The sequence below is a fragment of the Crocodylus siamensis genome, chromosome 15, assembly GCF_052110815.1.
Source record: "Crocodylus siamensis isolate JL-2025a chromosome 15, ASM5211081v1, whole genome shotgun sequence".
In the NCBI taxonomy this organism is placed as follows: Eukaryota; Metazoa; Chordata; order Crocodylia; family Crocodylidae; genus Crocodylus; species Crocodylus siamensis.
The window spans coordinates 36,722,209-36,734,650 of record NC_143409.1 but is presented as its reverse complement, the minus strand read 5'-3'; the positions used below and the strand labels follow the sequence as shown (position 1 = coordinate 36,734,650).

At 38.7% G+C, this 12,442-nt stretch overlaps 1 protein-coding gene across 5 annotated transcripts in view; it reads right to left on the bottom strand.

Annotated features, from left to right (window-relative positions):
* Positions 1 to 6,791: 6,791 nt before the first annotated feature.
* The window catches only part of LRRC49 (leucine rich repeat containing 49), a 132,437-nt gene continuing 126,786 nt past the window's right edge, over positions 6,792 to 12,442 (bottom strand). For 3 of the 5 annotated variants that reach the window (XM_090028492.1, XM_090028491.1, XM_090028493.1), the window contains 2 exons: positions 11,094 to 11,247; positions 6,794 to 8,201 (listed from right to left, as the gene is read on the bottom strand). In XM_090028492.1, the coding sequence (XP_089884618.1) occupies positions 7,998 to 8,201; positions 11,094 to 11,247 (358 nt within the window). In that variant the 3' untranslated portion in view covers positions 6,794 to 7,997. Of the gene's footprint in view, positions 8,202 to 11,093; positions 11,248 to 12,442 lie in introns of all 5 variants that reach the window. The other 2 variants (XM_090028494.1, XR_016439273.1) reach the window with 2 other exon arrangements.

Genomic DNA, 12,442 nt, shown 5'->3' with positions numbered 1-12,442 from the left:
ATGTGCACTAATTTGCTAGTTGATATATTAAGTTTAAAAAATACAAAAACTAGCCAAAATAATAGTCAAAAGTCCTGTTGTTATAGTTAAATGCGTCTCTTATTCAGATTCATAAAACAAAATCTCTCCTTCTTGAGTGTTTTGACAGTGCCTCCAATATTTCACTGTCAGTCACATTTCTCATGAGGACAGTAGTAAAGCATTGAAACAGGATACCCAGAGGTGGTGGACTCTCCATCCTTGGAGGTTTTTAACCTAGCTAGACAAAGCCTTGGCTGGGATGATACAGTTGGGGGGTGGTCCTGTTTTGGGCAGAGGGTTGGACTAGATGATTTCCTGAAGTTTCTTCCAGCCCTACTTTTCTATGATTCTACGATCAACTACACCTAAGTTAATATTACTATATCAGAGTTAAGCTTTTTAGCTAGAGCTAAAAACAGTTTGCAAGGCTGTGAAATAGAAGAGAAACATTACCAGGAATGCTAACAGACAACAGAATTACAGGAAAAAGGTCAGTTTGAAAGGTTAACAGAACATCAAGACAGTTAAAAAGGAGAGAGGCCTGTTAACACTTGTATAGTGAAGAAAGATTAGCAGGAATCAGGTAGTTTATAATGAGTCAAGGGACTCCTCTCTGGGCTGCCTGAACAGAAATGCCAGTGCCACTGTCAGGCAATTGGTTTTAAAGTTGAGGCCAACCAAGAGTCAAAACAGATTGTGACTGCACCACTGCACACCCCTCTCTTTGCCCCCTCCCCCCACCCTGATCTGCCCCACGTAAGAACCAAAGAATAAGCAAACCAAGCAGGATTAAGCCCTGTTGCAATTCTGTTAACTAAGCCATGTGGTCACACCAGAAATTAACTTGATCCCACACTATTGGCAGTAGCTTTTTCACTGCGCCTAACCAGTCAATATTCAAAACTTGAAGGCACTGGGAGGCCTTAAATCAATGTAGATGCAGGCAGTCCCAATGTCTCGTGTGGAGGCATTTCTCGTCTGTGCTCATAATGTTAACGTCTTACTAAGGAATTCTAACTTGAGTTGTTGAAACGTTTAATCAACCAAGACGTTTCAGTCTGCAATATTTGGAGGTTCCTTTACAACCAGCAAAAATACAATACCCAGTGAGAAAATGATTGTTTTCCCCTTAAACATCTCTCTTTTGAGAGGAGGGGAGAGGAGGCGGGGGGGGGGGGGAGCTTTCCGATCCATTACACTGCAAGTGGTGGAGTCCATCCAACCCTTACTATAAAAAAATCATCACCTAAAAATAAAACATTTTCAATTAAACTGAACTCCAAGATTAAGCATAAGTTACCCAATAATGGAACAGAAACACACTCACAGATCCTATTAATCCAATCAAAACAATCTCCTACCACTCCATTTTGACCACTTCCACTGAGCTGCTCTTAAGTGCTCTACACACCAGTTCTTCAAACAACTAAAGTAGCGACAAGTTAAACAGCAAATACCTTGCTTTATTTTCTTTATGAGCTAGTTAGCTAAAAATATTTCAGTTTTGTGCAGCTATAGCAGGAAGAAGCAATGGTATCTGCCATTTTGATGACAACCGCATCTGATGAAAAATATAAACAATGAATACTTAGTTACTCTTGGTATTTGTAGTATACATCCTATGTTTAAAGACTCAATGTATTTTGCTCAGCATCCTAGGTATAACCCCCTCTATAGGAGTCAAGCATTTTAAGGGCTCAGGGGATTTTTATTATGAAAACGTGATTATACTTACAACTGTAAGCCAAGATGCTTCAGAATTATATCAGAGACTTGAATAGGAATTGGATCACGGAGTTGAGCTGTTTCAAGATACAAATCTAAACCCGCTGTCCTGGCAAGTGAAGCAGTTTTACTTACTTTACTGAACATATGTGAGAGAGTGAGTGAGCCCATGCCAAAGTCAGAAGCAGCTACCCTAGACCCACAGTCCCAAAGGACCTCGCTTAAACCCTTCATACCCAGGTGTTTCTGGAGGGGAGGAGCTGGGAACTCAAACCGCAGCACAAACAGGAGCCCAAAGCAGTCAAGAGGGGAGAGCGCAGGACCGGAAGCGAAGGAGCCAGGCCGAACAATGCTGGAGGAATCTGTGAGAGCCACGTGGAGGGCTGGCAGGAGGCTCCTGAAGAGAGGGAACTCCCTGGAGAAGCTCCAGAGGAAGGTACAGTGGACTGGGAGGGTCAGGAACTGCCTCCGATCTCCTCAGCAGCCGGCAGAGCCTGACAGAGAAAAAGGTACCATAAAGACTCTAATAGAGGGGTACTGTTAAAGCCTGGTACTGTAGTGACCCTAAAAGGAGTACAAGCAAAAATTATAAATGATGACCTCAGTGAGATGAGGGTACCGTGATGACCCCAATAGAAGGCACAAGATGCGCAATCCTATGGACATGCACAGGGGAAGGATAGAGTAGTCGCACTGACATTTTGTTTCTTTGTTTATTGGCAAAAGCTGGGCGACAATCCTCCAGGACAGGAGGGGTGAGTTCCTTTCATTTTTTTGTTAAGGTAAAGGCCCCGGGGAGGAACCTAGTGGCTGAATACAAACCCAAGGACACCTAGACAACTGGTGGACCAGGCAAGGGTGTAGGGGTGGTGGAGCCCTCAGTATCATAGGACAGCGGATGATGACTAAACGGAACTACCCATCCAGGTACTGAACATCTTCCTATAAACACCAAAGATGTGGCAGGCGAGAGCATGGGTGTGTGGATCTCTGCCTGAGACTCGTCCCTTATTTCAGCTGGTGGGCTGAGGTCCTATGAAAACACACATCTAGATCAGCTGTCTATATCTGTGCCTAGTTCTCGGAAAGAGGAGAAAACAAAGGAAAAGGTCACAAGGATGCTTGGGACTACCCTGTTGGCCACTCAACAACATAAATAAAATCTCTTCCCAGTACTTTTCTCCACAAAGCTGGCCAGATAATCTTGTGTTTTGCTTCACGTGAATCACCCCTCTTTTTGTTCTATAGAGACCATATATAAGAATGTATCTGTAGCTCTGTTCTTTTTAGGATCCTGTATCATAAACAGGGAGGAAACATTTCTACACAACTGAAACCTTGATCCTCAGTAAGGAAGCTGATGGACAACAAGCAATGAATCAAACCAGAAAAATTAAATATTTGAAATTATTTCAAGTAATATGGTCAAATTGATGCAGCAAATATAAACAAAAAATAGTCTCATCCATCAGTGTTTTTGTTCTCAATGGAATTATTTGTTTTGCTTCAAAAATACATGAAGCAAAAGCTACATAAATAATTTGAAACTAGGAAAGTGGGTTTACAAAAAATGTGAAAGCTGAGACTTTCCATTTTACAATAATTCAGATTAATCTATGCATGGTATTGTGATAGAAATATACACAAAGAAATCATTCTATAGAAAAAAAGCTTCTGAACCAAATCAGATGGAAGATTCATCATCACTTTTTATTTTTATTTTTAAATCAAGAGTTGAGGGCCTTTCAAACTTACCAAGCTTCATACTGTTGACCTAGTTTGGAAAAACAATTCTGTTCCTCCCACTATACTAAACATAAGATTAGACTAGATGATCACAATGGTCCCTTATGACCTGGAAATCGGTTAATCATTCTGAATATCAACCCTCATGTTTGTGTATTTATATATAAAAAGTGTCTTGACCTGAAGAATTGTTTCTCTCAGGACACAAGTCAACTCATTTTCCCAGGAAAGCCCATGGCCTTCACTGCTGCATATGCAGTTAGTTACTCGAGCAGGACTGTTGAGTTTAGATTTGGAACATCAGAAGACAATTTTATATATATGATTCTGAATTTTCAAAGGACCGCTTACAATGACTTAAAATAGAACAGTGGGTGCTCAGCAACTCAGGCTGCTATTAACTAGCACAGAGGCAACTGTTAATGCACCCTCATATTTCTGGGTGATCTAATTAAAGCAATGTCCATATCTAATAAATAAATAAATGTTACCATTCACACTGCATAATCTGCACAGGATTTTTAGACTGTACTACCATGTTAACATTATAACGCCCTTTCTTTCTAATGCCATGCTAATGCCCAACAGCATACGACACTTTGGGGGAAAGTTATAGAATAGATTGCTTGTATTAAATATTGATAACAACTATGAAAATGTCCAGCTCAAATGTTCTGTTCAGTAGGTAAGCTAATCAGCTACCATCATTTTAAACCAGTTAATTATCCTATTGTGAAATGTCTGCCATTGAAGAAAAAGAAATTGGGCAGTGGGGGCAATTTTACACATGCAAGTGCTGCAGTGCAGGCGCTGCATCACTTGCAGTTGTATATGTGGCAAAATGCATGTCAGCACACAAAAAAAATGACGGTGGTCCATTTTTATACTAAAACACACAAAAGGCATTTTAGTTCAAAAGTGCACTGCCACCATTTTCTCTGTGCTGACCACTTATACAACTGCCACCATTTTCTCTGTGCATTTCACCACTTATACAACTGCAAGCAATGCAACGCTGTGCGCGTCAGCTCATGTGCAGAGCAGACTCAATTAATCGAGTCTGCTCTGACCTGCCTGATTTTGGTGCGTTCGGGCACAAAAATGTATGTGTATAAATGCCCTGGGGCACTGAAGCATTCAGCCCCCATGTTGAATATACCACACGTATGGGTGAGATGTAGAAGCACTTCCCTTGAATCTTTGTCAGGATCCTTAATTCAAATTACAGAGCTCCTGAAGCAGGATCATGTTTCTAAAGGCCTTAATTTCCCATCTATGGCTCCCCTGGAATCCTCAGAACTCTCAGCCTTAGATTTACCCCTCCAAACCCAGGCCAAAAAAAAAAAAAAAAAAAGAGAGAGAGAAAGGTTTCAACCTGTTTTTTTTGCTTCTGAATGGGAATCAATGGGATTCATCAGCTCTGACTAGATCACTAGAAGAGCTTTGCACTTCAAAATAACAGCTGATGTTTCATCTCCCTTGCAGAAGCTGGAACTGGGTGTTGCAGGCTTGATGAGGGGGGAAGAGAGCGGCAGGCAGTGGTGCAGTCACACTCCCCTTTGACTCTTGGTCGGCCAAAACTGTAAAACCAATTGCCTGACAGTGGCACTGGCATTTCTAGTCAGGCAGCACTGACAGGAGTCCCTTGACTCCTGTAAATTTCCTTAGGATAGAGATGTTGAAACAAGACCTGATCTATCCAGAAAGCTTTGCATGACAGTTTTAAACAGTATTTCTGCAGTGTAAACTCCACTTCTCCCTACATGATTTTTCAGGGACTACAGTTGTCCCTTCAGGAAAGTATGATAGACCTTAATGGCACCCAACTTCTCTGCAAGTTTTTTGGATTACCCTACAGAACTCAATCCATAATATCCCTGGCTACAAATTCAAGAGAATGATTAAAAAAAAAAAAACTGTTGGAGAGATGGTTTTCTATCAAGCTTACTGACTTCAGCAGTTTTTACACAACTCATTCATTTTTTTAGTCACCTACCTCATTTACCATCTGTTAAATTCTGTAAAAGTTTACCATAAGACATGTATCAGGTTTCACAGCTATCCAGCAGAGGAACAAAGACAAGATACTAAATACCACTGAGCTAGTGGAATAAGCATTAAAAAAAAAACCTTTAAAAGTTCTGAGGTTGGGAAATAATAGCAATGCTGGCAAGTTAAAGTTCTCACAGACATTTGGTCTTTGGCCACCCACTGACTGTATTACTGTCATGTACTTTCCATGCAGGCCTCTTACAGACCATTTGAAATCTGTAGCGGGTGCAGCGTGGCATCCTGATTCGTGATGGAACTGTACGATGACAGTGCTTTTAAGCCTATGCTGTCTCCCACTGGGCACTGCCAGGCTCATTCCAAGGTGTCCGTACTTACGGTCTTATGCTCTAAATGTCTACTTGTGCCCTGGCAACTCAGGGCTTTCCACACAACTCATTTACAACTTTTAAAACTCGCTGTGTTAAAACATTATAAACTTCTATCTGGACTACTTTTGGTTATAGGGTACTGAATTCCAATTAATCTTAAACCAATTCCCAAAAAACTTAACCTGAAGTAAAATAAGCTTGGTTTCAAAATAGCATCCAGGAAGGGGAGGTATGGGGAGAGTGGAGGAGATTGCTGTTTTTTTATATTTTTTTAAAAATTATGTAGGGGTTTAAATCACACCTTGAATTCAAGTCCCAGAACCTTCTCATGTAGATGGGTCTTAACAGTGGAGACTAGCCAGGGAGCTCAAATCACCAGTCCCTAAGTTTCACGTGAGGGTTGGCAGCAGTTGGCTGAGCGTTTAAACTGGAGGCTCTCGAGTTTTGCCATTGGTTTCTTCCAGTGACTCATAAGAGCTCTATTCAGTGGACTTTCAAGGCAAGGTGCATAGCTCATCTGCTTATGCAAGGGTTTGACTGATAGGGCAGGATGGATTTGGCAGTGCCAAGGAAAAATGGCAGCTTTGTGTAAGTGGGTACAACTGGAGGAAGGTTAAAACACGAAACTGCACTTGTGCATGCATACACTTTGTTCTCATTGCAATCATTTAAAAAGTCTCCTTTAATTTTTTTCTTATCAGCAATAGACTCTGTGAGCACAGAGGATGTAATCACAGGTAGATACTCCTACTTTCAGAAAAATAGAAAGGGGAAAATTGATGCCTTCTCCCCCATCACAAAGCTCTTTGCCTCAAACCCTGGACTTGCCACAGGAGGCAGCATTTCTCCCAACAAAACAAAAAAAGAAGAAAAAAAACACTGAAGTAATATTTTTGGTCTTTATTCTACTACTCCCACAAAAGAAGGCCACTCCTGACTCCTCAGAAGGCAGGGCCAGTACTATAAAAAGAGTGCTAGTCAGCAAATGAGATGAGATGTTATGTTGTATATCTGATGGGAACATGGTTATCTATGATACGTTGTTACAGAACAGAAATCTAAAGGCATTTGGGTGAATAAATGTGTAATATTTTCAAAAAGTGCTTTAACAGGCTGGGTGCCCAACACCTACTAATTTGAAGTTGTACGCTTAATCTCTTTCAGTACTTTTGGAGAGTCTTATTAAACACCTCCCTGCATCTTTAAGATAAAATACCCTGGAAAATCTGGTCCTAAGAATTAATATGGAAATATCCTCTTTTCCCAATTAACTTTAATGATTTATCCACATTTTGTTTCATCAAAGTACAGTAAATGAATGAGAAATTCTGCATTTATTAGATGTTAGGCAAAAATAAACTGTATTTATATGAATATCGTGTGTGTTTTAATAAAATGAAGGTAAAATGTAGAAGTACACCTTACTTTACTTTGATCTGATATTTTACACATAACCAGAATTCATCTTTATAGTGCACCCAAAAGCAAAATGATGAAAACTACCTGAAAACAAAATGAGTGTAACAGTACATCTAGTTGAAGATGTTAGATTAGTTTAACCTTAGTAAAACACACTTTTACAACAGTATTGACCTGACAACATAGCATTTTGTATTCAATTTTATTAAATAATTCTTAAATAACCAGGTTTAGGGTGTATAAACAGAATAATCTGTTAACTTTGCTCATAAAAAAAATATTCTTGACTGAATTTTTTTTTAAACACAGCAGCAAATAGTCAAAAAGGAAACCATTTAAAAGTGTTTAGTAAAAAACATAAGGCAAGCAGAGTGTGAAACTGTTCCTTAAAATCAATGCTTTAACACTAGAGAAGCAGCAACCACAACAAAAAGCTGAGTAAAACATGGCATAGCAGTCAAGTTATTTCTGTATCACCACTTTAGCCTAGGAAGCATTGTTAGTTTTATACAAGAAAACTTTTGCTTTGGAAATGATAGAGAAACATTAGCTGTGAAAACAGCTCATTGAAATTTAAAGGCATCCTTCATAAAAAAAAAGGGCCTATGGTAATGGTAATTTTGTACGCTATTATTTTACGTCTTTGTGAACCACGACAAACAATACTGAAACCAAAACCTTGCAGAACATCAAACCTCGACTTTACTATTTTTGATCAGTGATCCGCTGTAAGCAGAGTCTCATGTAGGAATTTTTATTGCGTATTTCTATCACCGCATCCCTGACAAGCTCGATGAACATCTGAGGCCATAGCTTCTGTAAAGACTCATTTTTCATATTGATGTCAGCAGCTTCTTTCACTAAGTCCTGGATATATGTCTGGCAAAATTTCTCTCTCTCCTTGATTTCCTGAATGGGAGAACCATTATAGATTGCATAAGACAACATCAGAAGAAAAGCTGAAAAGCAGCAATCTTTTTATTGTAAGTGGCTACAGTAGTTTAATGAATTTTAAAAAAATGATGATTTGAATAAAGACAGGACACCCAACACTGTTCTCTAACAAATACAATTATTTAAAATTATACAGCCATTTATTTATGCTGTTATGAATAGTGCTACAGATCCAAAATTATAATGATTTAAACTACTCACATATTTCTCATATTCACTGTTGAAGTGTAAGTTAACTCCCTTTAAATAGCACTAGATTTTTATTGCCTCAGAGAAAATCAGTGGTAATAAATTACAGAAACTATGAAGTTATAAATTTATTTATTTAAAAAAAATTTAGAACTGAAACTGCAATGACAGAAATAATGCATCTTTGTCACTGGCTTTCTCAAACAGCAGCAAAGCACAATAAAATAGGGGGAAATGAGCTTGTGCACATCTTCTTCCAGAGTTTCTCTGATAGAGGCTGGTGCATTCACAATACACGAAACACAGAATGGTATGAACCAAAGTCATCTGAACTTCTTGAACCTGGTTTCATGATACAAACACTTTTTGTGTAATTATTGGCACTATATACAAGTCGCACTTCAATTACACTAATCCCTTTTTATGGACAGGTTTCCAAATTGCCATTATAAGTCTGAACAACTATACTGGTGCTAAGTATCTAATCAATTTGATTTACAGCATTGCTAAAAACATTAAGTCATGCACTGGCCCATCAAAGCAACACAGAACACTTTTAATGGATGAAAAAGGAGAACAAATACTTTCCAGCCGTCTAGTTTGAAAAACAAAATTCATCTATGATCCTAACCTGCCATCTTCAGTAATAAGGTCTGATTTAAGAACATTTGTTATGTCAGTTTATTGTTGATGGGAAGCAGAAATTATCAGTTACAGCCTATCTTACTTTTCCCTCATGATACCCAGTAAAATCTGCAGCCACATATGCAATACTATACTGAACAACAAGGTGTGAATAAGTACAATCTTAAGAGAAAAACAAATATTTTATGTAATTGTACAATCACAAAAATATTATTTTATTACATTGCCTTACTCTGGTAAGGGAACATGAGTACCTCACACATTTCATTCATTAATGTAATTAATTAATTAATTAATTAATTAATTAATTAATTAATTAATTAATTATCTCTACTATAAGACCACCATTACCCCTTTGAGACAACAGAGCTCTGCTCTTTTTGATCTCTCTCTACATATGGAGTCACCATCATAACACCATGCCATGTCTTCTCTAATACATCACTGGAAAAATCCAGTGTTTACAACTGATTGTCTGTGGCATCACAGTGACATTTATACACTCCATACACCTGCAGGACAAATGAGGCGACAGTCTTGCACCTAAAGCAAGACTGGCGAGATCTGATTTAGAGGCTGTCCCGCAGAAAGAAGATGGACAAACAGATGAAAAAGATGCTGTTCTCCCTGAAAACTCTTTCCCCCAGAAGAACAGCTTTTGGGTAAAAGAGCTGAAAGAAGATAGACTTTGGTTGGAACAAGCCAGCCTGCAATTTTACTACAATTTAATTTGGGCTCCATTAAGCCATTGTACATGTCTCTTCTTCTGCCTGGACATAACCACATTTAACCACCACTCTATTCAGTGCTGACCAATACTAAATCTAGTACCGATTCATAGGACACTTCGCTATCAACTTTTTCACAGAGGACTAAGAAATAGACTCAGAAAGCTATTTCCTGTCATCTTCCCTTCCCCACCACAAGTTCTGTATCAACTTTTTCTGACGATGTAAAGGATTTAAAGTTTTCTAGCACACAGAATATACATTTTTCTTGGAAAAGCTGTGCTAATTTATCCCTATCACATTCTATTCCTCTAGATACATTTCACTACCAAAGACTACACTTGTACACTCCATGTATAATCCTTCAACTTTTCTGCATGAGTAGCATTTTTTGTTTTATAAAGAGGCTCAGTGCTGGTAGCTTTATATACTGGTATAAATGCTGGTTTTACATTGATAAATTTGAACTGTTTAATATATGTTTGAAAATAAATATGATGAGCTGTTTTTTATATATATACATATACATATATATATATATATATATATATATATATATATACACACACACACATATATATATAATGTCTTCCTCTTCAGAAGAGCCAAACAGATATTTGATACAAATAAAGCAAGTCTTCCTTCTCTAATTTCACAGGTCATTATTGTACACAGAGTTAAAAGAAGAATACAGTTTTAGTGACCTTTCCTTAAAAAATGCTTGTGTCAAATTTTGAGAAAGGCTCTCTCATTAGAAAAACTGACATGCACTGAATTTGAATCAAATGTTGCAGTTTCACTGAAGTAGTAAACTCTTAATAGCAACCTGAAGAGGTTTAAACTGTAAAAAACATTTAGCTTGTCTCTTCTATGATAAAATTATTGTTCACAATACAAATGAGATCCATACATATAAATAAGATCGTCATATCTGCATATGTAAAGGGAAGGGTTATAAAGAAAACAAAGGGAAAGCCTGGTAAACAATTGGGCCAAAGACTGACCTTTGCTGAGATCAGAGATGGCTACGTCTTAACATGCGAGGTAGGAATTAATCTATGTTCTAACTCTGTTTACAATATATGCATTTCTTTTCATAGCCCTAATTGCTGATTGCTATAATTATAGATTCTAGTAAAGTTTAAAAATTGCTTCAGTTGGTGAAAGTGAAAAATGTTTTTTCAGCCAAAGAAAATATGAAAATTGTTTAAAATTAAACTAAGCCACCACCTAAAAATCTTGGCTGAAATGTTTCAGAATACAAGATTTGCACTAATACATTTACCTCAAGCTTTTCTGTATGCAAGTCCCTTGTGGTATAATTCAGTATAGCTCGGCTTGTATTTTCTCCTCCAAATCTTCTGTTATCACTACTTTCTTCACTGGCAGTCCCAGGTTTCTTTCCTTTTGCCTCCAGCAGATAACGCCATTGTTTCTTCCTGAAAGAGACAATAAAAAGATTTACAGTTTTAATTATTGGAAATTTTATTAAAGTACAGATGCTTTCATGTAATGTCATTTATTTTTGCTTTGATCATTTGGTTTATGTGGTTTTTGTTTATTGCGTCCGGAAGCCACGATATATACACGTGGAAGACCTGAGGGATAATCATTAGTTTGCCCAAGCACTGCAAAATGTTAATATACCAGTAAATGGTTTTTTTGGTTTTTCATGTTTTTCTGAACAAAGCTCAATCTGATAGATCCTAGCTGTTTTACATTTCCCTAAGAAATGTAGGGAATTGTGGACAACAGTACCATACAGTCCCTAACTCCTTTTCACTTGTACAGTGCTACTCCTCTTGCCTTATGGTGATCCTCACCTATGTTTTCCTGCTACTCACATCTCTTGCACTCTCCTCTTTTTCATGCTCTCCTCTGGGCCTTCCTTTCTTTCAGTTTCCTACCCTAAACCAATTTAAACATTTCCATTTATTTTTATGTTTACAAATATTTACATGAACATTACAAAATTTAGCATTTAGAAGCACCCCAGAGTACAGCACATGAGGGTTAAGGAGGAGGAGGAGGAACCTTGACAGAAGAGTGGTTACAAAAAAGTATGAGCACTGGTTTCCATGGAACAAGGGGGAAACTGAGCAAGGGAGTCTCATCCTCTCTCCAGGTCTGTTCTCCACCTTCCCTCCTGACATGCAGGAAGTTCTCAGGTGTCAGATACAGTAGGGGAGCTTTCTCTTATCTCACTATCACAAAGCTGGCAGTGAGATGAGCAGCAGCTCCCATGGCAATTAAACGCTGCTGCTGCTGCTTGCCCCACTAGTAAACTTTGGGCCCTGTGAGCCAGATGACATGACTCTGTGCTTTGGATCCTGCCCCTGGAGTTGGGCGAGTTTGACATCCTTGAGTAGGTACATAACTAGGTATGTATTACGAAGAACGGGGCAGGCAAAATGGCGGATCTGGCTGGCAGCTGGACTCCATTTCCCAGCAGACCCTGCTCATGTTGTTGCTGCTGGTTTCTATGGAGACCAGCTCCAGCAGTGCTGGCAGAATGCATGGCTGGAAGGGGAGCTGCTCCAGGGCCAGGATCTTGCAGCAATGACAGTGTGGTTTGGAGCTGGGGCAGAACTGTGATCCACTGCCTGCATGCTGCTGCCCAGGATACACGAGCAG